The sequence below is a fragment of the Oncorhynchus keta genome, chromosome 34 (assembly GCF_023373465.1).
Source record: "Oncorhynchus keta strain PuntledgeMale-10-30-2019 chromosome 34, Oket_V2, whole genome shotgun sequence".
Taxonomy (NCBI): Eukaryota; Metazoa; Chordata; class Actinopteri; order Salmoniformes; family Salmonidae; genus Oncorhynchus; species Oncorhynchus keta.
Window position 1 is genome coordinate 74,035,669 of NC_068454.1, and position 27,587 is coordinate 74,063,255.

Here is a 27,587-nt window from a genome sequence, read left to right on the forward strand (position 1 = left end):
GTATGTCACCACCTTTCACACATCTCCTTCACACATGTTCAGCTCCATTCCTCTGTCTCTACCTAGTGTATCAGAGGACAGTGGGTTGGTCCTGGACTGTTCTGAACTACATGGCTGTGCTACAGGGCTGACACAGCACACTGACAGACAGGAGAGAGAGATAAGCACTTCTACTGTACAAGCTGACAGTAAACCAGAGCTACCTGTGTTCACCTGAGAATAACCCTGAGCTAGGCTACCTGAGAATAACCCTGAGCTAGCCTACCTGAGAATATCCCTGAGCTAGGCTACCTGAGAATATCCCTGAGCTAGGCTACCTGAGAATATCCCTGAGCTAGGCTACCTGAGAATATCCCTGAGCTAGGCTACCTGAGAATATCCCTGAGCTAGGCTACCTGAGAATGACCCTGAGCTAGGCTACCTGAGAATGACCCTGAGCTAGGCTACCTGAGAATGACCCTGAGCTAGGCTACCTGAGAATGACCCTGAGCTAGGCTACCTGAGAATGACCCTGAGCTAGGCTACCTGAGAATGACCCTGAGCTAGGCTACCTGAGAATGACCCTGAGCTAGGCTACCTGAGAATAACCCTGAGCTGGGCTACCTGAGAATAACCCTGAGCTGGGCTACCTGAGAATAACCCTGAGCTGGGCTACCTGAGAATAACCCTGAGCTAGGCTACCTGAGAATAACCCTGAGCTAGGCTACCTGAGAATAACCCTGAGCTAGGCTACCTGAGAATAACCCTGAGCTAGGCTACCTGAGAATAACCCTGAGCTAGGCTACCTGAGAATAACCCTGAGCTAGGCTACCTGAGAATAACCCTGAGCTAGGCTACCTGAGAATAACCCTGAGCTAGGCTACCTGAGAATAACCCTGAGCTAGGCTACCTGAGAATAACCCTGAGCTAGGCTACCTGAGAATAACCCTGAGCTAGGCTACCTGAGAATAACCCTGAGCTAGGCTACCTGAGAATAACCCTGAGCTAGGCTACCTGAGAATAACCCTGAGCTAAGCTACCTGAGAATAACCCTGAGCTAGGCTACCTGAGAATAACCCTGAGCTAGGCTACCTGAGAATAACCCTGAGCTAGGCTACCTGAGAATAACCCTGAGCTAGGCTACCTGAGAATAACCCTGAGCTAGGCTACCTGAGAATAACCCTGAGCTAGGCTACCTGAGAATAACCCTGAGCTAGGCTACCTGAGAATAACCCTGAGCTAGGCTACCTGAGAATAACCCTGAGCTAGGCTACCTGAGAATAACCCTGAGCTGGGCTACCTGAGAATAACCCTGAGCTAGGCTACCTGAGAATAACCCTGAGCTGGGCTACCTGAGAATAACCCTGAGCTAGGCTACCTGAGAATAACCCTGAGTTAGGCTACCTGAGAATAACCCTGAGCTAGGCTACCTGAGAATAACCCTGAGCTAGGCTACCTGAGAATAACCCTGAGCTAGGCTACCTGAGAATAACCCTGAGCTAGGCTACCTGAGAATAACCCTGAGCTAGGCTACCTGAGAATAACCCTGAGCTAAGCTACCTGAGAATAACCCTGAGCTAGGCTACCTGAGAATAACCCTGAGCTAGGCTACCTGAGAACCATCAGCCACCCTGCCGTTACAATCTCCACTTATTACAAATACACGTCTCATTTAACTGTCGTCTGGATTGCACACTAGGCTAATTGCAAACGGACATACAGTACGCACACACTGATGAACACACACGGTTCTGGGTTAGAAGGTGCTCAGCTTCATCTTGCTCAAAGCCAGGATTAGTGCTGCTGCTTTCAGATCCTTCCGTCATGCCAGGGAGATGCAGGACGGCATAGCGCACACACACACACGAGAGTGGCACTCTTCATTACACTTGATTAACATAAGAATCGGCACTGCAGATTACACTTCTCAACATGCCTTTATAGCTAAACCGAACAGCATGTTCGACATGTTTGGGATGTTTTTTTTCTAAGAAAGACATGTAGTCCTATAGGGAATCCCTAGTAGTTGCCCCTTTGGCCAGAGGGACAGCCCCCTGGCTGTTGCATTGTGGGTAGTAGGCTATATTCCACCATCTGCTTGTTGTCTGGTCGTAACCCTCTGGCCTAGTTACTGAGCTCAGTGTATCTCAGCTGTAACTACACTAGGCCTAATCAAGCACTGGGATTCCTCTATTAATGCCCTGAGAGAATAGGAATGTGTACCTGAGAGAATAGGAATGTGTACCTGAGAGAATAGGATTGTGTACCTGAGAGAATAGGATTGTGTACCTGAGAGAATAGGATTGTGTACCTGAGAGAATAGGATTGTGTACCTGAGAGAATAGGATTGTGTACCTGAGAGAATAGGAATGTGTACCTGAGATAATAGGAGTGTATACCTGAGAGAATAGGAATGTGTACCTGAGAGAATAGGAATGTGTACCTGAGAGAATAGGAATGTGTATCCGAGAGAATAGGAATGTGTACCCGAGAGAATAGGAATGTGTACCTGAGAGAATAGGAATGTGTACCTGAGAGAATAGGAATGTGTACTTGAAAGAATAGGGATGGTGTACCTGAGAGAATAGGAATGTGTACTTGAGAGAGGGATGGTGTACCTGAGAGAATAGGAATGTGTACTTGAGAGAGGGATGGTGTACCTGAGAGAATAGGAATGTGTACTTGAGAGAGGGATGGTGAACCTGAGAGAATAGGATTGTGTACCTGAGAGAGGGATTGGCGGCAGGTGGGGAGTGTGTGTGCGTGCATTTGTTAGGGCTGGGCGATATGGCCTAGAAATCACATCTCCATTTTTTCTAACTTATGGGCGATTCACAATATATACAGTTTCTCTAAACAGGGTTTATTGTACAATTAAAGGTCAAATACACTGCATTTCAAACAGTCAGCAATAATCTAATGAATTCAGGACTTGTACAATTATACCTAGAATAAATATAAGCCTTCAACAACCATAAAACGCACTAATTATTAAATCAAAATAGTTTAACATGCTTTTTCCAATAATCACTGATCTGGCTTTCAAGTTTGTCTATGAAAATGTCCTTTTTATTACAAATCATGCACATTCACTAATAATGACTCACTTCTTGTAGCAAGGACTATAGAAAATTAACACCGGTCTCATCAACAACCTCTCAAGCACACGTGCTAGCGAGAAGCCAGCAAATCTTTATATTTCAACTTCAGCCAACATGCTAGCCTCTCCACTTTGTTCAGATGTTCAAATCCAATGGCTATCTTATTTCTCAGAATGAGAACGAGTTGCCATTGAGAATGAGAACAAATTCCTTATATAAGTTTTTTTTTTGCTATAACAGTCTTTGGCTAAAATGCTGCTAGCTGCAATGCCACCGCGAGCAACAAACTGAGCATTCATTTTCCAAAATCAACGTTTTGCTCTGCCGCCAATTGGAGGAGTTGAGACATACAAATGATATAGTTAGAAAGGTTAACTCCTCTTTTACAGTAAAATAATGTCTCAATGTGTTTCAGTCTCCTTATGACCCATTCTGTTGGACCAAACCTCAAATGCAAATAGCGAGTTGAAACCGCTTGTCAGAGGAAGCAGTGATCTCTTATCTTTGTTGTTGTGAGTAGCAGGGGGAGGGGCTTGGTGTGAGGGGGAGGGGCTGAGTGTGTGGGGGCTGGGCTTGGTGTGTGTGTGTGTGTGTGTGTGTGTGTGTGTGTGTGTGTGTGTGTGTGTGTGTGTGTGTGTGTGTGTGTGTGTGTGTGTGTGTGTGTGTGTGTGTGTGTGTGTGTGTGTGTGTGTGTGTGTGTGTGTGTGTGTAAATGGAAAGATGCACAGTCTCAGCAGAAGAAGCAAAGGAAATGAGACCAAAAAGACAACATGATGAGAACAAGCGGACATAAAATGCTCATAAAAACAAAAAATAAACAATACCTTGATTCTTGCGATACGGGCATTTGGATTTCACGCTAAAACATGAATTAAAATGATCAAATTCAATATATAGCCCAGCCCTAGTATGTGTGTGAGTGAGAGACAAGAAAGAACTTTCAATTAAATAGCCCACATTCCTTTAAAAGGAAGAGACGGTACCCTTTGAGCTTCAGGCAAGACTGCACTTGCAGAGGTAGAGAAAGAAAGGGATGACAGCAACATGTTGTTGTTCCTCTAAGAGACAGGAAGCCTCTGTAGTTCAGTGTCGCCGCTGACACATCACAACGCTCCAAGCCCAACCGCCGTTTCAGCATCACGTCTCATCTGATCAGTTCAGATACAGAACTATTCCAAAACAACTACAGGTCAACCTACAGGCCCATAACAACAGACCATGGCTGGACTTGAGACAGAGTGCTGTTCAGATTCTGAGCAGAGGTCCTACATAGCACCTAAAGCAACATTTTTACTGATTCAGCATTCATAATGTTGATATGTTGAAGGCCCAATTCAGTCCCTTAGTAACACATAGACAAAGTTATTTTTGGAGTTCAAAAAACTGCGAAACTAAACAGCTAAATAAGTGTTGATCAACTCAAACCATGGATATTGGCCCAACCCTCTAGGTCTGATCAGGTACAGTTGAAGTCAGAAGTTTACATACACTTAGTTTGGAGTCAAGTAATTTTTCCAACAATTGTTTACAGACAGATTATTTCACTTATAATTCACTGTATCACAATTCCAGTGGGTCAGAAGTTTACATACACTAAGTTGACTGTGTCTTTAAACAGCTTGGAAAATTCCAGAAATTATGTCATGGCTTTAGAAGCTTTTGAGAGGCTAAGTGACATCATTTGAGTCAATTGGAGGTGTACCTATGGATGAATTTCAAGGCCTACCTTCAAACTCTGTGCCTCTTTGCTTGACATCCTGGGAAAATCAAAAGAAATCAGCCAAGACCTCAAAAATAATTGTAGACCTCCACAAGTCTGGTTCATCCTTGGGAGCAATTTCCAAATGCCTGAAGGTACCACGTTCATCTGTACAAACAATAGTATGCAAGTATAAACACCATGGGACCACGCAGCCATCATATCGCATTGGAAGGAGACGCATTCTGTCCCCTAGAGATTAACATACTTTGGTGCTAAAAGTGCAAATAAATCCCAGAACAGCAGCAAAGGACCTTGTGAAGATGCTGGAGGAAACGGGTACAAAAGTATCTATATCCACAGTAAAACAAGTCCTATATCGACTTAACCTGAAAGGCCACTCAGCAAGGAAGAAGCCACTGCTCCAAAACCGACATAAAAAAGCCTGACTATGGTTTGCAACTGCACAAGGGGACAAAGATCGTAATTTTTGGAGAAATGTCCTCTGGTCTGATGAAAAAACAATAGAACTGCTTGGCCATAATGACCATCTTTATGTTTAGAGGAAAAAGGGGAGGCTTGCAAGCCGAAGAACACCCTCCCAACCGTGAAGCACGGGGGTGGCAGCATCATGTTGTGGGGGTGCTTTGCTGCAGGAGGGACTGGTGCACTTCACAAAATAGATGTCATCATGAAGGAGGGAAATTATGTGGATATATTGAAGCAACATCTCAAGACATCAGTCAGGAAGTTAAAGCTTGGTCACAAATGGATCTTCCAAATGGACAATGATCCCAAGCATACTTCCAAAGTTGTGGCAAAACGGCTTAAGGACAACAAAGTCAAGGTATTGGAGTGGCCATCACAAAGCCCTGACCTCAATCCTATAGAAAATGTGTGGGCAGAACTGAAAAAGTGTGTGCGAGCAAGGAGGCCGACAAACCTAACACAGTTACACCAGCTCTGTCAGGAGGAATGGGCCAAAATTCACCCAAGTTATTGTGGGAAGCTTGTGGAAGGCTATTTGAAATGTTTGACCCAAGTTGAACAATTTAAAGGCAATGCTACCAAATACTAATTGAGTATATGTAAACTTCTGACCCACTGGGAATGTGATGAAAGAAATAAAAGCTGAAAAAAATCATTCTATTAGTCTGACATTTCACATTCTTAAAATAGTGGTGATCCTAACTGACCTAAGACAGGGAATTTTTACTAGGATTAAATGTCAGGAATTGTGAAAAACTTAGTTTAAATGTACTTGGCTAAGATGTATGTAAACTTCCAACATCAACTGTATATTATTCTCTTGATCTTTGATCCCAGAATTTCTAAGTCACTGTTACTACAGGACTTGGCTAACACCCGGTACTCTACCCTGCACCTTACAGACTGCTTTGCCCTATGTACATAGTGATTGAACACTGGTCACTTTAATAACGTTTACATACTGTTTTACCCACTTCATATGTATATACTGTATTCTAGTCAAGGCTACTGCTACATAAAACTACTGCTGTACCCACTTTTTCTATTAATATACTGTCTATACCAGTTTATATATATTACAGACTGACATTGCTCGTTCTGAAATGTTTTATTTATACATATTGGATTATGAGCATATTGTTGTGTACTTCTAGGTACTATTACCACATTGTTGGATGCTAGAAACACAAGCATTTCGCTGCACCTGCGATAACATCTGCATATGCAATCAATACATTTATTTGATTTTTATTTGTTGAGGATTAAACAGAACGATGGGGGGAGTTAGACAAAGGGGAGGGGAGTTAGACAAAGGGGAGGGGAGTTAGACAAAGGGGAGGGGAGTTAGACAAAGGGGAGGGGAGTTAGACAAAGGGGAGGGGAGTTAGACAAAGGGGAGGGGAGTTAGACAAAGGGGAGGGGAGTTAGACAAAGGGGAGGGGAGTTAGACAAAGGGGAGGGGAGTTAGACAAAGGGGAGGGGAGTTAGACAAAGGGGAGGGGAGTTAGACAAAGGGGAGGGAGTTAGACAAAGGGGAGGGGAGTTAGACAAAGGGGAGGGGAGTTAGACAAAAAGGGCCAAAAGTGAGATGGACTCCAGTGACAGATGTGTGTTTGTATAGCTGCTGTACTTTTCATATAGAAAGAGAAAATAGTGTGATCAACTGGAGTGCAGGAGAAATATGCTACATATAAACCTACTGGTACAATCTCATAACTTGCTATCAGTAGGCTATCTACCTTTGATAATGATTAACAATCTAATCAGTATAATGTATGTGTAATTATGTCTATAAAAAACACTCAGACTTTAGGCTCAGCTAAATCAAACATGGCTGTTAATGTTATTTGATGAAATATACTTTTTAGATTTTAAATGTCACATTGAAATACTCGTAAAAAAAATACATAGGCAAGCAAATCATTGCACGTTGGCCTGGCCACATTGCTGGCAATAACTGCTATAGTTACAGAGTTACATTAAATAAAAGGCTACAATGTTGCGAGTCATTTTACAATTATGCTCTTTGCAACATTTTTGTAACATGACGGTTAGCGATACTTTGTAGCCTGCTAAAAAATATCACTTAATTGAACAACAAATTAGCAAGCGACCTGACACGTACCCTTCAAATACCAATATGCTTCAGCAAGTCCTACTCTGTAATGAAAATAGTGTTTAATTAACTCTAAAACACCTGATTTGGGGACTCTAGAGAACGAGATGTTCCGCTAGACTGTAGCCAAACACAACATTCCTTTAGCTAGACGTTAACTAAAGGCTGTCTGGTGAGCTGGCTAGCGAGAGACAAGCCTTTACTCGCGGAATAACCTCATTAAATCCCAAGTTTTTTTATAAGTAACTAAGCATCGAAGGTATGTACATGTTAAATATATTATCAAAATGTTTCAACGAGGTACTCACCTCAAAATACAGCAACAAAAAAAAGACTGACAAACGTCTATTATGGTTCGCTGTTCGAAAGTTGTCGTATGTCGCTGGAAAAAAACATTGTACGCGGAAGTACAAATTCAAGTGCACAATTTCCCCTTGCCTGATTATTTTATCTACATAAACCACTGGCAAAGTCATGCATGACGATGTCAAAATATATTGGTTTGATGTAATAATACAGTTTTCAATATGATCTAGCTATATAAAATCTGGTTTTCATGTAACTTTTTCCATCCCCAGTTGTTTCCTGATGGGTTTCCTGATACTAGATTGTGTTACACGGTATTCGGTCCTCTCGACTACCCATGGGAGTCAAGTTTATATTTTCACACATAAAGTAATCCGTGTTGAAATATTAATTATGGAATTGAACGCATTATGTCAATTATTGAACAGTTTTGAAACCCTGAACTAGTGCATCCATAAATAAATGTAGGAATATCCAGTAGAGGCAATGCTTCTGTTTAGGCTATCACACAAAGTATTTCCGATTTAGGTAGTGTTGGCTGTTTGTGAAAGTTTAGGGCATGCACCTATCTTGGTTTGTCATCTTCTTAATTTCCCTTCTTCATATCCGATCTTTACTACCCCCCGAAATTGCGCCCTATTCACTTTATAGTGCACTGGTCAGTGCACACTATGTAGAGAAAACTATGCCATTTCTAGACTTTTTAAATCAACACGTTTAATAAAGGTAGACGGCAGATTTTCATGTCATCATATCCTTGGGAGAGGAGGCCATATGGCATATGCTGTCCCATTACCCTGACTATTACAACTCGTTGAACTCAATCAGTCAATTACACATGCAAGACAAATAAGACTAAGGGAAACCAAGGCCAATGTTTACTCATGCTCATTAAATCAAACCCTTCCATGATATAATGCAAACTATTCATGTAGACCAGATAAGGTCATTACATTGTAATATAGGTCCAGGTTCGCCACCCTGTGGAGAAAGGATGCTCTACACCAGGGGTCTCAAGCAGGCCTATAGGAGCCTCTTACTGTGTAAAGCACACACATTCACACAATGAGTTCAGTGCCAACAACAGTCCAATCTCCAGAATAATGTTTATTGCTTTAGAAGTTATTCATATCTTTCCATTTTTCCTCTTTACAATAAAACAAAGAAATGTGACATTATTTCACGGCATGATCATTTTGGATGTGTTTACACATACATTCACAAAGGAAAGAGTATTTACAGCGGTGTTGGTAAATGCCACACAGAGATCATGAAACAGAGATTTCTGGTAGAATCCAACAAATATAGAATTACATGACCTTTACAATAGGGCTTTCACACCTAATGTTACACCGCCACCTGTTACAAACCATACCATATGAATCTGTACAATGTGGGGTAGTTAGTATGCACTCTGTGCTTCAAAGTGAGCAACATGGAATGTCCCTAGTTGGTTTTGAGATACTTTGTACCTCTTGTTTTAATTTCTACAGGGGGAGCTATTGCCTAACTGTTGCCATGGATAAAAAGCTTCGACTCAAAAATAATCTACATTTTTTTGTTGTAATTGTAGTTGAAAGAATGTGCTGAAACCAATATTATTCCCATTTGAGAAATGACAGAACAGTTACACTGGGTGAATGCTAACTATAAAAATAACACTACCAGAATATTTAAACCCAAAGGGCATCTTGGAAAATGACCAAAGGGCACATTTAGCTGGGGTTGAGAAAATATGAGACAATTCACCATATATGAGTCCTCCTCATAGAAAACACACCTTTCCAGCACAGATACTCTGACTGCTGTTAATTATTTAAAACTTTAATACACCTATACTTGTCAATTTCCCAACATTATTTAAATACATAATTAAATCACACCAACACAGCAAACTTTTATAATATTGATAATAATTAAATGTAATGTACACCATAATAAAATGTATACAATGAAATATTGATACAAATTCTAGATTTGTCCAGCTCTCTTTTGCTCTCTCTTTCTCTCCCTCTCACTGAAGAAAGTTAAGCAATTTAAATGAGCATTAAACAATAACAAACAAGTATGGAGTTAGAAATGTGCATTACAATACCAGAGCATTACATTAGCAGAGCAAAATGACTAATTGTTTGGATTTGGGGGATGATCATTTTTCCCAACAAACAACTAACTGTAGCGGCCTCTTATAAAGACCACCAGCTGGCAATGTTTGACTATGTTTTGAACAGAAAAATACATACCGGTACCCAAGAAAAGGAATCCCAAAAAAACTAAAGTAATATCTCTGTCAGGTATCATTTCATGTGGCCATTATTGCAATTAATCTTATGTGTGTATATTGTAGTGTTGTTTATTATTGTTTTAGTATTATATTTTAATGTAATTCATTATACATTTGACTTATATTTATGCAGTTTGATGGACCCATTGCAGTAACATGGTAACATATGAATAGCACAGAACAACGTGCAAAGCTGTTAAAGCTCAAAACATCACTGAAACCTTGAGACAATAAAATGTGTGGGAGAACATGATGAATAAGTAGTGCACATACATCTGAAACATGGAACACTCTCAGTAATGTTGAAATCAGCAAGCTCACTATCTCAGCTATGTTGGACAAGTACACATGTAAAGAGAGAGCGGAAGGGTGGAGAGAGAGAGAAGAAGGGTGGAGAGAGAGAGAAGAAGGGTGGAGAGAGAGAGAAGAAGGGTGGAGAGAGAGAGAAGAAGGGTGGAGAGAGAGAGAAGAAGGGTGGAGAGAGAGAAGAAGGGTGGAGAGAGAGAAGAAGGGTGGAGAAAGAGAAGAAGGGTGGAGAGAGAGGAAGAAAAAAAACAGAGAGACAGGGCAAGATGGCTCAAATAAAGGAGCACATAACAGATAAGGGAGCAAAAGAGAGAAGGAGAGAGAGGAGAGAAAGAGAGAAAGTTATCTAATAGAATCTATTAGCTGTGGATCAATTTTAGAGTCTCTGTCTCCCTGTGCCGTTCAACCAGAGCCATGGAGGGAGAGAGGGATAGAGGGAGGGACGGAGAGGGAGGGGTGAGGGGCACCAGGCTCTTGACGGGATGGGAGGACACGGGGGGATGGAGGGTGGAGAGAGGTGGCAGTGCTCCCCCTTTCTTCCCCTCCACCAGGATCTGTGATCGACCACTCAGCCTGGTCTCCTTGGTGATGCTGAAGTCAGGCTCGTTGTCTGAGCTGCAGTCACTCAGATCTGTGATCTCCAGGTCCGAGTCTGACTCTGGGTCCTGCTTCACCCCGCCTCGCCGCTCCGATGGGCTCTGTCGCCCCCCAGCACCACCACCAAGAACCATTCCTCCCAGACCCAGCCCTAACCCTAACCCTATCCCCAACCCAGGCTCCGTGCCTGGGGTATTGGTCTCCCTTCTCTCCCTCTCACCCACAGAGCCCCCGTTGAGAATGTCTGTTCGGCCCAGCGACAGAGCACCAGGGTAAGGAGGCAGGCAGAGTCTGGGCTGCCCACCTGCCGTGCCGTTAGTAACCCCGGTCTGGCCCGCTGCTCCCCTCTCTCCCCCTCCTGCCACCTCCCCCGGGGGGAGTAGGGAAGAGAAGGGGTGAGGCAGCTGGCCCAGGCTGGTCTGCAGCGGGTTGGGGTAGAAGTGGGAGGGATAGAGGGAGCCGGGGGGCAGCTTGGGGCAGTTGTTGAGGGAGAAGGCCCCTGAGAGGTAGGGATTGAAGCCCCAGGGGTAATCGAAGGGAGGGTTGCGGGGGTAAGGACCCAACAGGGACGGGGGCTTGGAGTAACAGGGAGCGGCTGGAAGAGAACAGAGACACAGAGACAGAGGTTAGCTTTCTGAAGGGTTAAAGATCTCCTGACATACCACATCCAAGTATGTTCACTAATTATACTCTGCAATAATTAGCAACGCAAATCCACAGCTATGCGCTGGGGCAAAATGAGAGCGCTGTTGATTTGAATAGAACCCTGATCTTAGACTATATGCCTGCCAGACCTATTAACACATTCAACTGGTTCACAACAAATATGAACATAATGAGAGATATGCTGTCTGGCAGATTAAAGTATCCCATTAATAACAGAATAGTTATGCCAGTGTAATGAAATAATACTGTCTATGAAAAAAGGGAAATGGACTGTGGTAAGAGAAATCCAGTTATTGGTGAAGTCAACTGAATAATAGAAAAACACAACTCGCACACTCTGGCACTCTACTTAGCTCCATCATACTTTCAGAAACCTGATTAACATAACAGCTGATATAATGTGTATGTGTATTACATCAGCTTCCCTATATGCATCATTTAATAACAACTGAAACAAAGGAGGTAAATCTGAGGTGATACTGGAATTAAATTTTAGTGCGTGAACAAAATAACTCTCTCCGACTGTACTTCCTTCCAACAACAGACAACAAACTCAAATATTTACCCCATCTCTACCTCTCTCTACCTCTACCTCTCTCTATCTCTACCTCTTTCTCTCTCTACCTCGCTCTATCTCTACCACTCTCTCGCTACCTCTCTCTCTACCTCTCCCTACCTCTACCTCTCTCTCTCTACCTCTCTCTCTCTACCTCTCTCTCTAGCTCTCTCTCTACCTCTCTCTCTTCCTCCCGCTCTCTCTCTCTTCCTCCCGCTCTCTCTCCCTTCCTCCCACTCTCTCTCTCTCCTCCTCCCGCTCTCTCTCTCGCTCTTCCTCCCTCTCTCTCTCACTCTTCCTCCCGCTCTCTCTCTCGCTCTTCCTCCCGCTCTCTCTCTCGCTCTCTCTCTCTTCCTCCCGCTCTCTCTCTCTCTTCCTCCCGCTCTCTCTCTCTCTCGTCCTCCTGCTCTCTCTCTTCCTCCCGCTCTCTCTCTCTGTTATTTGCTATGGAGGGCTAATTTGACAGTGCTTGAGTCTCTGTGTGCTGGGCCAGAAGTAGCTGGCAGACAAATTAATATTGAATCAGTCAGGCAGGCCTCACTTGCTTATGAAAACACAGTAATGGGCGCCCACAGGCCACAAACTGAAGCCTGCACCCTCAATTAGGGCTTTCCTGCCTGGGATGGGATTAGGACAGGGGGGACACATGGGAGGGAGAGGTGGGTGAGGAGGGAAGGTGGGGGGAATAGGACCTGAGGACAAACAAAACAGGGGGGCCAGGTTGTGATGTGAAGGGGAGTGTGTTCACAGTGAACACACACTAACTCACACACACTCACTGTGCTGTAAGCGCACACATTCCGATGCAGTAGCAGGCTGAAATGCACATATGGAGTATCCAGACAGGCAAAGGCATCTATACACACACACACGCACAAACACACACACATATGCCTGCATGCTCACCCACACACAAATGCACACACATAAAACACATACATACATGCACACAAATAAAACACACACTTACAAACTGAAAGATTATAATATAAAGGGAAAATGCAAATTATTACACTGACATTAATTCTAAAAACCTTAATAGAGCATCTGCCTCATAATAATATGATTATATATACTGTAGATCCCTTCCATCTAACCCTTTCTCTCACCTGAAAGAGAGTATGAATTGGAGGCTGTGACTGGAACGAATTGCAAAAATCGCTGAAGTTGGAGACTTTTATCTCCCTCACCAACTTCAAACATCTGCTATCTGAGCAGCTAACCGATCGCTGCAGCTGTACATAGTCTATCGGTAGCCCACCCATTTTTACCTACCTCATTCTCCATACTGTTTTTATTTATTTACTTTTCTGCTCTTTTGCACACCAATATCTCTACCTGTACATGACCATCTCATAATTTATCACTCCAGTGTTAATCTGCAAAATTGTAATTATTCGCCTACCTCCTCATGCCTTTTGCACACAATGTATATAGACTCCCCTTTTTTTCTACTGTGTTATTGACTTGTTAATTGTTTACTCCATGTGTAACTCTGTGTTGTCTGCTCACACTGCTATGCTTTATCTTGGCCAGGTCGCAGTTGCAAATGAGAACTTGTTCTCAACTAGCCTACCTGGTTAAATAAAGGTGTTCTCAACTAGCCTACCTGGTTAAATAAAGGTGTACTCAACTAGCCTACCTGGTTAAATAAAGGTGTTCTCAACTAGCCTACCTGGTTAAATAAAGGTGTTCTCAACTAGCCTACCTGGTTAAATAAAGGTGTTCTCAACTAGCCTACCTGGTTAAATAAAGGTGAAATAAAAATAAATAAAAAGGCAGTAAAGGGACAGATCTCTGCTGTGTAAAGTACTGCAGTGAACATGGATTTGATATTGTTCCTTCTCTCCTCATTTCCTCTATCATTCTCAGGCTCCACTTTCCATCAGTTCTCCACCTTCCTTCCTTCCTTCCCTCTCTCCTCTGTTCTTTACCTTCCCTCTCTCCTCTGTTCTTTACCTTCCCTCTCTCCTCTGTTCTTTACCTTCCCTCTCTCTCATCTGTTCTTTACCTTCCCTCTATCCTCTGTTCTTTACCTTCCCTCTCTCCTCTGTTCTTTACCTTCCCTCTCTCCTCTGTTCTTTACCTTCCCTCTCTCCTCTGTTCTTTACCTTCCCTCTCTCTCCTCTGTTCTTTACCTTCCCTCTATCCTCTGTTCTTTACCTTCCCTCTCTCCTCTGTTCTTTACCTTCCCTCTCTCCTCTGTTCTTTACCTTCCCTCTCTCCTCTGTTCTTTACCTTCCCTCTCTCCTCTGTTCTTTACCTTCCCTCTCTCCTCTGTTCTTTACCTTCCCTCTCTCCTCTGTTCTTTACCTTCCCTCTCTCCTCTGTTCTTTACCTTCCCTCTCTCCTCTGTTCTTTACCTTCCCTCTCTCTCATCTGTTCTTTACCTTCCCTCTATCCTCTGTTCTTTACCTTCCCTCTCTCCTCTGTTCTTTACCTTCCCTCTCTCCTCTGTTCTTTACCTTCCCTCTCTCCTCTGTTCTTTACCTTCCCTCTCTCCTCTGTTCTTTACCTTCCCTCTCTCCTCTGTTCTTTACCTTCCCTCTCTCTCATCTGTTCTTTACCTTCCCTCTATCCTCTGTTCTTTACCTTCCCTCTCTCCTCTGTTCTTTACCTTCCCGCTTTTCTCAATCATCTTCTACCTTATTTTTACCGCTGTCACCCCTCTCCCTCTTGCCTCTTATCTCTCCTCTCCTCTCTCTCACCTGAACTGAGGAAGGGGAATGTGTCCAGTCTCAGTTTGTCTCCCTCTGGTCCCGGGGCTGTGGCCACTCGATCAAACAGGGAGGTTCCTCTCCCTGACTCTGGCAAACGTGGGAACAGTGACTGCAGGGCCTGGGAGAAAGAGGGAAGACAGAGAGACAGAACAAAAAAAACATTAGAATCTGCTCATGTCATTTAAGCATTTAATAGCAATTAATTTAATCCGCAAAGAAAAACTAGACTTGTCTTTAGGATCAACCTCCTCTTTAAATCACCATGTATTTAGGGTAAGTCATTTGATGGAGATGGCACCCTGTAGTGTGTGGTGCAAACACACCAACAGTCACAGCAAGGACAGGATAAAAGGAAGTGCCAGGGGACTGAGAGGGAGAGGAGAAGAGAGAACAGAGGAGAAGATGAGGAGAGGAGGTAGGAGGACACAGAGGCTCAAAGACTCAAAGCCAGGAGAAGTACAGAGTCAAATGGAGGCCAACGATTAAGTGGGCACAAAGGCTAAACTACGAGAGATAGAGGGATTGGGCGCCCTTCGAGGAGGGAAGAGTGTGTGGGGACAAAGGAGGGAAAGGATTGATGGAGGGGAGAGAGAGAGACTAAACAACATAATAGCTGTGGGGTAAGAGAGAGAGAGAGAGAGAGAGGGGAGAATGTATGTGTGTGTGTGCTCATGAGGTGTGTGTGTGCGCATGAGGTGTGTGTGTGCGCATGAGGTGTGTGTGTGCGCATGAGGTGTGTGTGTGCTCATGAGGTGTGTGTGTGCTCATGAGGTGTGTGTGTGCGCATGAGGTGTGTGTGTGCGCATGAGGTGTGTGTGTGCGCATGAGGTGTGTGTGTGCGCATGAGGTGTGTGTGTGTGCGCATGAGGTGTGTGTGTGCGCATGAGGTGTGTGTGTGCACATGAGGTGTGTGTGTGCGCATGAGGTGTGTGTGTGCGTGTTAGAAGTGCTTTAAAACAGGAAAGAGAAAGGTGGCCAAACAAACGAAATGGTTAAGTCACACAGAGTCGAGGGAGACAGAGAGAGAGAGGGTGCATTTCTCTTTTTTTTAGAAGAGCTGGGATCAATAATTTCTGTCACCCCTCAGCTCCAAGTTTGAAAAGCGAGACTGTACTTCCAAGCTGCATGATCTGGATTGCTTAACTAAACCTGCATTAATGACCGAACATTGATCTGATCTGAGGTATCTACTTGTCTTTTATTTCTTTCATTTTCAATCGATGACAGAGGGATAGGCCATCCGAGACGGGAATGTGAGAAGGGTGGATAACGTCTTCTTTTATTTTAAGGACAAGTTAAAACCATCTCTCCAGTTTCTCCTTCACTCTCTCTGTGACTCTCTTGTTCTATCTTTCAGGACAAGCAAAGACTCTACTAGTCATTTAAAGTTAACTCTATATTCCCTTTTAAATAGATTTCATGAATTAAATTAATAAAGATATTATACTATTTCCACTAGTATCACAATGTCATTTTTTTTGTATTTCTAAAACATCTGTAAAAAAAAATTGTCATAGCAATTTCTATATTCAAGCAAATGAGAAAGTATGAATCAGTGTTTCATTTGAATATATCATCACCTAAATGGATCCATCAGAAATATGCACCGTGAGCACAGACCATTACTTGAATACGTGTATCTATTATTTCTTTACAAACTGTAACAGGACAGTTTTATTCATACAACCTCGCTGGTGATCCAATAACATTTATCTCTGTAAAAATGTCAAGATGACTCTGGGCAAATAACAAGTGAAGAACATTTTATCATGATCAGGACTGCTGCTATTAGAAACAGTGAATAAAAGATGTATGATAAGACACGCGGAATACAATTGATCCGCCCGTAACTGAAGAATGAATACACAGCAGGAGTCTGTACAGTACAATCTGCAGTTCCCTGAGACGAAATGGATTTTAGCTAGACCCGCTGAATCAAATCAACATTAATAAACAATCAAGTATGGAGTTGTGGCAACCATATTTCCATCTCTCTCTCTCATTTTCCTCCCTTTATTTCTCTCTTCTTTTCCCCAATGTTTGTCGTTGATGGTTCTCAGGTCCTCAGAATCTGCTGGTCTTTTATCCAACTTGTCCTTTAATGTTGGTGAATTCAAACATGTACTGTTCAAATGACAGCTCACTTTAGACAATGTGATGGATTGTGTTAACACTGGGGAATAACCTGGAGTAGCTGTGTATTCTGGAAAACCTGTCATTCCCATCCTTACAATCCTCTCTTTCTCTTTTCCCTTCATACCCTCCTCCATCCATTACCCTTCTCTCCATCCCTCCCTCTGTCCTAAACTCCATTCGTTCCTCTCTCTCTCCCTCCCTCCCACCCTCCCTCTCCCTCCCTCACTCCGTACCTCGGGTGTGAGAGGGCTGCAGTCGGGCGCGGCGGAGCCCCCATTGAAGTGGTTCTGGAGCAGGAAGGGGGAGCTGGCCATGTCCAGCAGAGGATAGTTCACCAGCACCACCTTACTGAAGTTAAACTTGTAGGTGAAACGCTTCCCTTTGGTTTTGTGCAAAATACGCTTATTATAGTAGTACCTGGGTGGGGGAGAATGGAGAGAAAGGTGAACGGGAAGAGATTAGGAAAGAGGGAATGGAGAAAGGAGAGAAAAAAATAGGAAGAGTTAGAAACAAATATCCATGTTTTCATCGATGGATCACAGCGGGGCTCTCCAAACTGCTTCCTGGAGAGCTACCATTCTGTAGGTTTTCCCTCCAAACCTAATCTAGCGCAACTGATTCTAATAATAAGCTGGTTGGTCAAATGAATCAGGTTAGTTACACCTGGGGTTGGAGCGAAAACCTACAGGAGGGTATCTCTCCAGGAACAGGGTTGGAGCGAAAACCTACAGGAGGGTATCTCTCCAGGAAGGGTTGGAGCGAAAACCTACAGGAGGGTAGCTCTCCAGGAAGGGTTGGAGAGCCCTGGTCAACAGTAATGTGTTCCCTTAACAGCAGGAGGAACAACACTGGTCCTCCAGGGCTGAACTCCTGCTGGGTTTGTTTCTCCCTGGCATCTCACTGATCAATTCTCATGTTTTGATTTGATAAAGTCTCCACACACCTCGTTAGGCAGGACTAAATAAGTGCCTGAATAAAACCAAAAACAAGCACATAAACAACATCCCTCCACAGCCTGATCTGACCTGCTGTGCACTGTTGACATACAGCAATTATCATGTCAATATTAAATATATTTGGAAAGGGTCCGTAAGTAAGCATTTCACTGTTTATCCACACCTGTTGTTTACGAAGCATGTGATGAATACATTTGATTTATTACATGTACAGTATATGTACAGAAATATTATTCATTACATGTACAGTATATGTACAGAAATATGATTCATTACATGTACAGTATATGTACAGAAATATGATTCATTACATGTACAGTATATGTACAGAAATATGATGTATTACATGTACAGTATATGTACAGAAATATTATTCATTACATGTACAGTATATGTACAGAAATATGATTCATTACATGTACAGTATATGTACAGAAATATGATGTATTACATGTACAGTATATGTACAGAAATATTATTCATTACATGTACAGTATATGTACAGAAATATGATGTATTACATGTACAGTATATGTACAGAAATATTATTCATTACATGTACAGTATATGTACAGAAATATGATTTATTACATGTACAGTATATGTACAGAAATATTATTCATTACATGTACAGTATATGTACAGAAATATTATTCATTACATGTACAGTATATGTACAGAAATATGCATAATAGATATACATCAACTCTTGCTGTCAGCGCTTCTGGCATCATTCACAACTGAAGTGCCTCTTTGAGGGCGGGACTACAATGTGAGTGGTGTCTCTATGGAAACAAACTCAGGTGCCAGTCACTCCAACCTTACATGGCTTGTTTCCTGTGCCCCCTACTGGGGTATCACAGGCTACAGTACCTGTCAGAATCCCACACTGTCAGATACTACATACTGCCATATGGTTCAGATGAGAGGGTTGGTACAGAGGTGAGGCGGGGTGGGGGCTGTTCTCAAAACTGAATAAAGAAAAAACATATTATATTAAGCTGGTGACTGTCCTGATACATTCTTAGTCTTTACTTTACTACTTTAAGCATGTAAGTCATTTAAAATAGGCCTGTGACAAAGTTCAAATCCTGTATAGCTACACTGTAGATGTAAGGTAACAACTTCGCAGGCATACAGACCTGTATATAGTGCATTCGGAAAGTATTCAAAACCCTTCACTTTTTCCACATGTTGTTACGTTACAGCCTTATTTCCTCATCAACCTACATACAATAAATACCCTATAATGACAAAGCAAAAACAGTTTTGATTTTTTGCAAATGTATAAAAAATTGAAAACTGAAATGTCACATTTACTATCACATATCACAGACCCTTTACTCAGTAGTTTGTTGAAGCACCTTTGGCAAAGATTACAGCATTGAGTCTTCTCGGGTATGACACTACAAGCTTGGCACACCTGTATTTGGGGAGTTTCTCCCACTTTTCTCTGCCGCTTCTCTCAAGCTCTGTCAGGTTGGATCTGGAGGGTCGCTGCACAGCTATTTTGAGGTCTCTCCAGAGATGTTCGATCGGTTCCATGTCCGGGCTCTGGCTGGGCCACACAAGGACATTCAGAGACTTGTCCCGAAGCCCCTCCTGGTGCCAGGTTTCCTCCAGACATGACGCTTGGCATTCAGGCCAAAGAGTTCCATCTTGGTTTCATCAGACCAGAGAATCTTGTTTATCATGGTTTGAGAGTCCTTTAGGAGCCCTTTGACAAACTCCAAATGGGCTGTCATGTGCTTTTTATTGAGGAGTGGCTTCCGTCTGGCCGCTCTACCATAAAAGCCTTTTTGTTGGAGTGCTGCAGAGATTATTGTCTATCTGGAAGGTTCTCCCATCTCCACAGAGGAACTCGGGAGCTCTGTCAGAGTGACCATTGGGTTCTTGGTCACCTCCATGACCAAGGCCCTTCTCCCCTGATTGCTCAGTTTGGCCGGGCGGGCAGCTCTAGGAAGAGTCTTGGTGGTTCCAAACTTCTTCCTTTTAAGAATGATGGAGGCCATTGTGTTCTTGGGGACCTTCAATGCTGCAGGAATGTTTTGGTACCCTTCCCTAGATCTGTGCCTCGACACAATCCTGTCCTGGAGCTTTACGGACAACTCCTTCGACCTCATGGCTTGGTTTTTTCTGACATGCACTGTTAACTGTGGGACCTTATATAAACAGGTGTGTGCCTTTCCAAATCATGTCCAATCAATTAAATTTACCACAGGTGGACTCCAATCAAGTTGTAGAAACATCTCAAGGATGATCAATGGAAACAGGATGCACCTGAGCTCAAATTCCTGTCTCATTGCAAAGGCTCTGAATACTTATGCAAATAAGGTATTTCTGTTATCTATTTTTATAAGTTAGCAACAATTTCCCAAAAACTATTTTTGCTTTGTCATTATGGGGTATTGTGTAGATTGATGAGGGGGGGGAAATGTAATCCATTTTAGAATAATGTGTAAAAAGTGAAGGGGTCTGAATACTTTCCAAATACAATGCATATCAGTATGTATCCACAACAAACAGTTGGGGCCCTCGCAATGATTTGTACACTTTTGCTTTGCGTGGCAATTATGCCGCGGCCCTTAATTGAGCAATTAAGCTAGGCTAATCAAGAAGGCTAATTATGGCCCCAGCCAATTCATAACAATTAGACCCTTACGACAGCCCCCATTAACGAGAGGGCAGGGGAAACCAGGGAGGGGGGTAACAGTGTGTGTGTGTGTGTGTGTGTGTGTGTGTGTGTGTGTGTGTGTGTGTGTGTGTGTGTGTGTGTGTGTGTGTGTGTGTGTGTGTGTGTGTGTGTGTGTGTGTGTGTGTGTGTGTGTGTGTGTGTGTGTGTGTGTGTGTGTGTGTATGTATTGTCATTTGATTTGCATAAGCAAGTAACGAGTAGCGGTGGGATGTGGGGTAAATTCAATAGAATGATCTATAGCAGAATAGGTAGCAGGGCTATAGTTTAAATCACATAGCAATGCATAGAGTTTTGAGCCAAGTATTTCTGAGAAGGCAGAAGGACTTCATTTATTCTCGGTAGGTCTAAATCTAAGCTATTTTACATGGGGGATTAATTCCGAAATTCTTATTGAATTGTTTATATAGAGGTTTAATAGTGAATTTATCCATTTGGACATTGGAAAATGAAGTGGAATCAAGGGTATTGACATTTAAGGAAAAAACATCATATTTTTCTTTCCATTTTTACTGACATGGAGGGAGAAGATGAATGAGACACGTAGGACTTATATCCACTACAAATGAATACTGATACCTTTTCTGGCTTCTTATACTAAAAAATATCTAATAAAGCACACACATACACAAAAACACACACATGCACAGGCACACACCCACACACACACAGTTCCTACCTTAGCGCCCTGCTCAACTTATCGTAGTTCATGTGGGGTTTGCATTTCCTGAGGCCCCACAGCTTGGCCACCTCGTCAGGGTCCTTGATAACAAACTCTCCATATTCCCCCTGCCAGGAAATCACACTCTGGTACTCCTCCTTCTGCAGCAGCTCCAGGATGAAGTGCCAAAGCTGAATCTGTCGCGAGCCGGGGCTCGACTCAGGCTTGTAGGCCCAGTCTGGGAAGGCAATGCCTGAGGAGGAGCAAGAGAGTGGGAGGATGAGATTGAGGCCCATTGGTTTGTGAATGGTGAGTGCTGGCCAAAGGGGCTAGCTGTCCGGATGACTGATGGAGTGATGCAGTTAAGGGATGATGTGGTTAATATCATAGAGCTTACAGCAATGTTGCTCTGTGGTACTACTAATGGCCTCTAGCTTGGACCCGCTAGCTGGTCAGTTAGATTTCTACTCTCTTTCAGAGTTGATGGATGCTACTTACATTTTGATAATACTTGAATTCTAACTGCCTGCTGCCGTACACTTCTAATATAATAAAATAGCTCATCAATTGAACAAAAATTCTGGCTAATTGCCTTGCAGAATAAGTAAAGAAACATGAATCCTAACAAATTAGAAACGCTATTTGTTCACTGATGTGTGTGGTAAGTTTTTTTGTTATTCAAATATAAAAATGATCTTTATAATGCAGACTTTTTGGAGTATACATATTGACCATTAGAAAACACTAGCTATCAAAGGCCTGACGTACTAAGCAGTAACACAGGGGAAAAGTATGCAAGGGAATACAGGTAAACCTACTACAAATAGGTACGTAAAGGTTAAGAGGTAGGAATAAAGCATTTAGTTGAAGTGTAAATAAAGACAGTTTGGTAAATTAGCATCAAGACTTTTTGTTGTCTATTTTATTCCTGCTGATAATAATATCAAACACCAAACATTGCACAGGTACAGCACATTGTACATCTCCCCTTAGTGTATAACTGGTATCTGCCCTCCCCCAAATGTTAATCAAATGTTCCTCCACAACCCTAATAAAATCCCCAACTCCCCAAACCACGTACCCCGGCTTCCGCAAAAAAGTGCCCCAATCCTGCTTGCCTCACCTGGAGTCCAGAGGGCAGGGACAGGGGGGGTGAGCAACAGATCACTGACACAGTTACAGTCCATGCCTCCACTACACCTGAGAGATGGGGAGACAAAGGGAGAGAAGGAAAAATTCCAATTGAATTCCAATTACTTTTATTTTTTTAGGAGAAAAGGAAAAAGAAAGGTGAGAGTGAGGGATGAGTTAAACAAGTCTGAGGTGAGAGATTACCTGCAGGGCAAAGGGCGAGTGATGGTTTTACACCGTGGTTTTGAGTCCCTCAAATCAGCGTTACATACAGTATATATCAAGAGCTTTTGTAGGTCACGTGTTTGATGGAGCGATCTAACAGGGTCAGAGAGCACTAACTGATGCAATGTGGAGAACACCCCTACAGTATAGAATATGAGAAATTAAAACATCTCTTTTAAACGTGAAGAAGGCGCAGGATAACGAGGTGATAGATAGAAGCTGTTTTGATCAAAAAGTGGGAGTAGGGAGTAGTGATTCATTCCAAAATGGTTAGTGGTTTAGTGGTTATAACGGCTATATTGACAAAGACGTAACATGAAAGACTGATATATTCAATTTACAATCCATTAAAATAATTCATACTTGTAATACAATGAGTAGAAAATGACAAAAATAGAAACTAAAATGAGAACCAAGGCCATGCAAGTAAAAACAAATAAAGCTGTATTTTCATATTTTCACATTACTACCTAAGATAAGATCTGTATCGAATATGCCAAATAAATGCCCAAAAATTGGAATTGGGTTGGCTAGTGAAAAGCACGACAGGTGAGTAAATACATCCAGACATGTTTATTGGCCAGCAAACTGTTGATCAGCACAGTCTTTCTGTCTGATCATTCACATAATTTTATTTTTGAGAAAATAATCTCTGAATATAGAAATTAAACTGTGAATTAGGGCGGCAGGTAGCCTAGTTGTTGGAGCAGTGGGCTCTAAATATCCGAGCTGACAAGATGAAAAATCTGTCGATGTGCCCTTGAGCAAGGCACTTAACCTTCATTTTCTGCGACTATGGCTGACCCTGTAATATGAGTGAATATGACTAAAGACAGAGTTGTAATTCGACTGTGCACATTAGACAACTGTGGGGGTGAATGGTGAAATACTAAGGATGTGCACCTGTCAATGTTAGGATAAAGTGAAGTGAGAGGAGTTCAAGAGATTGGATACAGTTTGGATATTACAGTTTCATCTTGGTTGTTTTACAAACCTCAAATGGAAAATAAACCATGCCACTGCAAAAGTAACTTTAATGCTGGTCTCTCCATCTATCTCTCCATCTCTTTCTCTCTCTCTTTCCACTCTCTGTCTCTATTTAATTATGCTCTGTGAAATGTGGATTTTCCCTCCAGCATTGAAATGGTACGTGAATTATTGAGGTGTGTTTGTATAAATTATTATTACTAACTCCAGGCATTTCTCTCTCACTCACACTCACCCTCTCACACTCTCACCCTCTCACTCACTCTCACCCTCTCACTCACTCTCACCCTCTCGCTCTTTTTAGTCTTTGGACTGTGGCTCATCCCGCTCTCTTCATCTTTGTGTTTTCAGACCTCTGTTTCTTTCTCAGAATCCATCGTCTGAATGCATATATCCTTTTTTCTTTTTCCTCTCTTCCTCATTTTCTTGTGCTCCCTGCTCCTCCTTTACTGCCCCTCCTTTACTGCCCCTCCTTTACTGCCCCTCCTTTACTGCCCCTCCTTTACTGTCCCTCCTTTACTGCCCCTCCTTTACTGTCCCTCCTTTACTGTCCCTCCTTTACTGTCCCTCCTTTACTGCCCCTCCTTTACTGCCCCTCCTTTACTGTCCCTCCTTTACTGTCCCTCCTTTACTGTCCCTCCTTTACTGCCCCTCCTTTACTGCCCCTCCTTTACTGCCCCTCCTTTACTGTCCCTCCTTTACTGCCCCTCCTTTACTGCCCCTCCTTTACTGTCCCTCCTTTACTGTCCCTCCTTTACTGTCCCTCCTTTACTGCCCCTCCTTTACTGCCCCTCCTTTACTGCCCCTCCTTTACGGTCCCTCCTTTACTGTCCCTCCTTTACTGTCCCTCCTTTACTGTCCCTCCTTTACTGTCCCTCCTTTACTGTCCCTCCTTTACGGTCCCTCCTTTACTGCCCCTCCTTTACTGTCCCTCCTTTACTGCCCCTCCTTTACTGTCCCTCCTTTTGGTCCCTCCTTTGTCCCTCCTTTACTGTCCCTCCTTTACTGTCCCTCCTTTACTGCCCCTCCTTTACTGCCCCTCCTTTACTGCCCCTCCTTTACTGTCCCTCCTTTACTGTCCCTCCTTTACTGCCCCTCCTTTACTGCCCCTCCTTTACTGCCCCTCCCTGCCCCTCCTTTACTGCCCCTCCTTTACTGTCCCTCCTTTACTGTCCCTCCTTTACTGTCCCTCCTTTACTGTCCCTCCTTTACTGTCCCTCCTTTACTGCCCCTCCTTTACTGCCCCTCCTTTACTGCCCCTCCTTTACGGTCCCTCCTTTACTGTCCCTCCTTTACTGTCCCTCCTTTACTGTCCCTCCTTTACTGTCCCTCCTTTACTGCCCCTCCTTTACTGTCCCTCCTTTACTGTCCCTCCTTTACGGTCCCTCCTTTACTGCCCCTCCTTTACTGTCCCTCCTTTACTGCCCCTCCTTTACTGTCCCTCCTTTACTGTCCCTCCTTTACTGTCCCTCCTTTACTGTCCCTCCTTTACGGTCCCTCCTTTACGGTCACTACTTTACTGTTCATCCTTGAGTGCAAACTATGTCTGTCACAAGTAATTCTCTTCACCTGTAACTAGCAACCCTATACTCCCTGTTCAATTATTTACTTAGACAACTATGCGTTCTGGGAAGCAGTACATTCAAAACAATTTTCCAGAGATTGTTGTGGAATTATTTCAACACCTTTAGAGGCTACATGTACAGTATTTAAGCATGTGTGAGACCTGACAAGCACTGCACTGAATTTCAACTCTTCTACTTATTTGGTCTTTACAGCCATAGAGCTCCTATGTATATGATTCCATGTGTAATTCTGTTTGCAACAATCTATGCCTCTACCTATTCCCTTGAGCTTTGGGCCATCAATAGCACATCATCCTATCATTTACCATAGACTCCTAAACCCCAGTCTGTACTCTCAGAGGACACACAATATGGGTGCTTTAGTACCGGACAAGGTCTTACCTCTCTTTCCTCCTACGCACCTTTCCAAAATCTATACGTGCCCATCTCCTATCTATCTGCCAGCCTATCTCCACAGTTGACTCCTCCCTTCCCTTTCCCACCTGTCCACTGTCTTCTCTCTCCCTCCCTCTCCTGCTCTGTGTGTTATGCTTCAGCACAGTAATTTTCCGTTTGATTTCGGAGGTAATGAATTTTTTACAAATCAAAGAGGAAGCCAGGCCCCCACCCCTCCATCCCCCCACCCCCGATCTCCCTCTCTCGCACCCCTCAGCCCCCCAGGCCAGAGAGGAGATAAAGGAGCCCCCATCATTTCCTTGTTAGTTTTGATTTGGGCAGCACAGGGCTTTCAAGTTCCCCCTATCACCCCCAGAAACATTATAACTAGCAGCACAGGGAATACTGCTCCTCATGCACACACACTGGCAGATACAGAGGCACACTGATAGACTAATGGAGTGTATACACACACAGACACACGTATATACTCTACTCACACATACCAACATCAGTGTACAGGTAGAGACTGATAATAATAGCACACACAATGAGGCGTTGTTGAAACAGTGGATACTAACTGAATCAATACACACACACATACATATTTATCGCAGGACTGAAAGATACAATTTTCATTGTTTACCAAAGATGGAGACAAAGGCTAAAAGATACTCACAAAGAGGTTTGCACGTAGCATTGAGGACGAGTCTATAATGGACCAAAGAAAAGACCGTAACTGATGGCCAACCAATACAACAGTATAGATGAAGGATTACTCTAATCACCAATAACAGAAAAAGCAGAGTGTGAGACATATTGTCCCAGTTTTACACTGGCAACTATTGTTCCACTGTTACACTAATATACCTATAACATGTGTCCTGGAACCCCATAGTACACCTGCACCTGCCTTGGAGTTCACTATTGAGCTTTTCTGTGAATGGAAATGTAGAATCGGATTCTATATGGTAATGAACTTCAGTTCACTAAATCAGGTCTGACAGATGAGTGGGGACTTGGGGTAGAGTGGGGACTTGGAACAGGGGTAAAGTGGGGACTTGGAACAGGGGTAAAGTGGGGACTTGGGGTAGAGTGGGGACTTGGAACAGGGGTAAAGTGGGGACTTGGAACAGGGGTAAAGTGGGGACTTGGGGTAGAATGGGGACTTGGAACAGGGGTAAAGTGGGGACTTGGGGTAGAATGGGGACTTGGAACAGGGGTAAATTTGGGACTTGGGTAAAGTGGAGACTTGGAACAGGGGTAAAGTGGGGACTTGGAACAGGGGTAAAGTGGGGACTTGGGGTAGAAGTGGGGACTTGGAACAGGGGTAAAGTGGGGACTTGGGGTAGAATGGGGACTTGGAACAGGGGTAAAGTGGGGACTTGGGGTAAAGTGGGGACTTGGAACAGGGGTAAAGTGGGGACTTGGGGTAGAGTGGGGACTTGGAACAGGGGTAAAGTGGGGACTTGGGGTAGAATGGGGACTTGGAACAGGGGTAAATTTGGGACTTGGGTAAAGTGGAGACTTGGAACAGGGGTAAAGTGGGGACTTGGGGAAGAATGGAGACTTGGAACAGAGGTAAAGTGGAGAGTTGGAACAGGGGTAAAGTGGGGACTTGGGGTAGAATGGGGACTTGGAACAGGGGTAAAGTGGGGACTTGGGGTAGAATGGGGACTTGGAACAGGGGTAAAGTTTGGACTTGGGTAAAGTGGAGACTTGGAACAGGGTTAAAGTGGAGACTTGGGGTTGAGTGGGGACTTGGAACAGAAGAAAGACTGGTAATGGAGAGACTGTGGACAGAGAGGGAGCAAAGTGGAGAGTAGCAGCCAGAAATGGAAAGTGGACATACTGACATTCTGGCAACATTTTGTCTCCAGTGGTGTCTAAAGATGGAAAAAGTGTAGGGTCTCAAAAAATATATATATATATATATGAAAAGAGCTACGAGTCTGGCCTCTCTCGCTCTCTGTTTCCAACAGATGAAACAAACTCTGTACATCTGTCTCATCTTTCTTT

General features: G+C 43.3%; 2 protein-coding genes across 8 annotated transcripts in view; both read right to left on the reverse strand.

The window, feature by feature from the left end:
• LOC118367665 (rho guanine nucleotide exchange factor 1-like) overlaps window positions 1-7,997 on the reverse strand; it is a 73,856-nt gene extending 65,859 nt beyond the window's left edge. For 3 of the 5 annotated variants that reach the window (XM_052494742.1, XM_052494743.1, XM_052494740.1), the window contains exon 1: window positions 7,693-7,997. In XM_052494742.1, coding sequence (XP_052350702.1) covers window positions 7,693-7,860 — 168 coding nt within the window. In that variant the 5' untranslated portion in view covers window positions 7,861-7,997. The remainder of the gene's footprint in view (window positions 1-7,692) is intronic. The other 2 variants (XM_052494744.1, XM_052494741.1) reach the window with 1 other exon arrangement.
• A 780-nt stretch (window positions 7,998-8,777) lies between these two features.
• The window catches only part of LOC118371299 (ETS domain-containing transcription factor ERF-like), a 72,639-nt gene continuing 53,829 nt past the window's right edge, over window positions 8,778-27,587 (reverse strand). For all 3 annotated transcript variants that reach the window (XM_052494745.1, XM_052494746.1, XM_052494747.1), the window contains 5 exons: window positions 22,388-22,464; window positions 21,283-21,517; window positions 17,189-17,372; window positions 14,808-14,937; window positions 8,778-11,472 (listed from right to left, as the gene is read on the reverse strand). In XM_052494745.1, coding sequence (XP_052350705.1) covers window positions 10,640-11,472; window positions 14,808-14,937; window positions 17,189-17,372; window positions 21,283-21,517; window positions 22,388-22,464 — 1,459 coding nt within the window. In that variant the 3' untranslated portion in view covers window positions 8,778-10,639. The remainder of the gene's footprint in view (window positions 11,473-14,807; window positions 14,938-17,188; window positions 17,373-21,282; window positions 21,518-22,387; window positions 22,465-27,587) is intronic.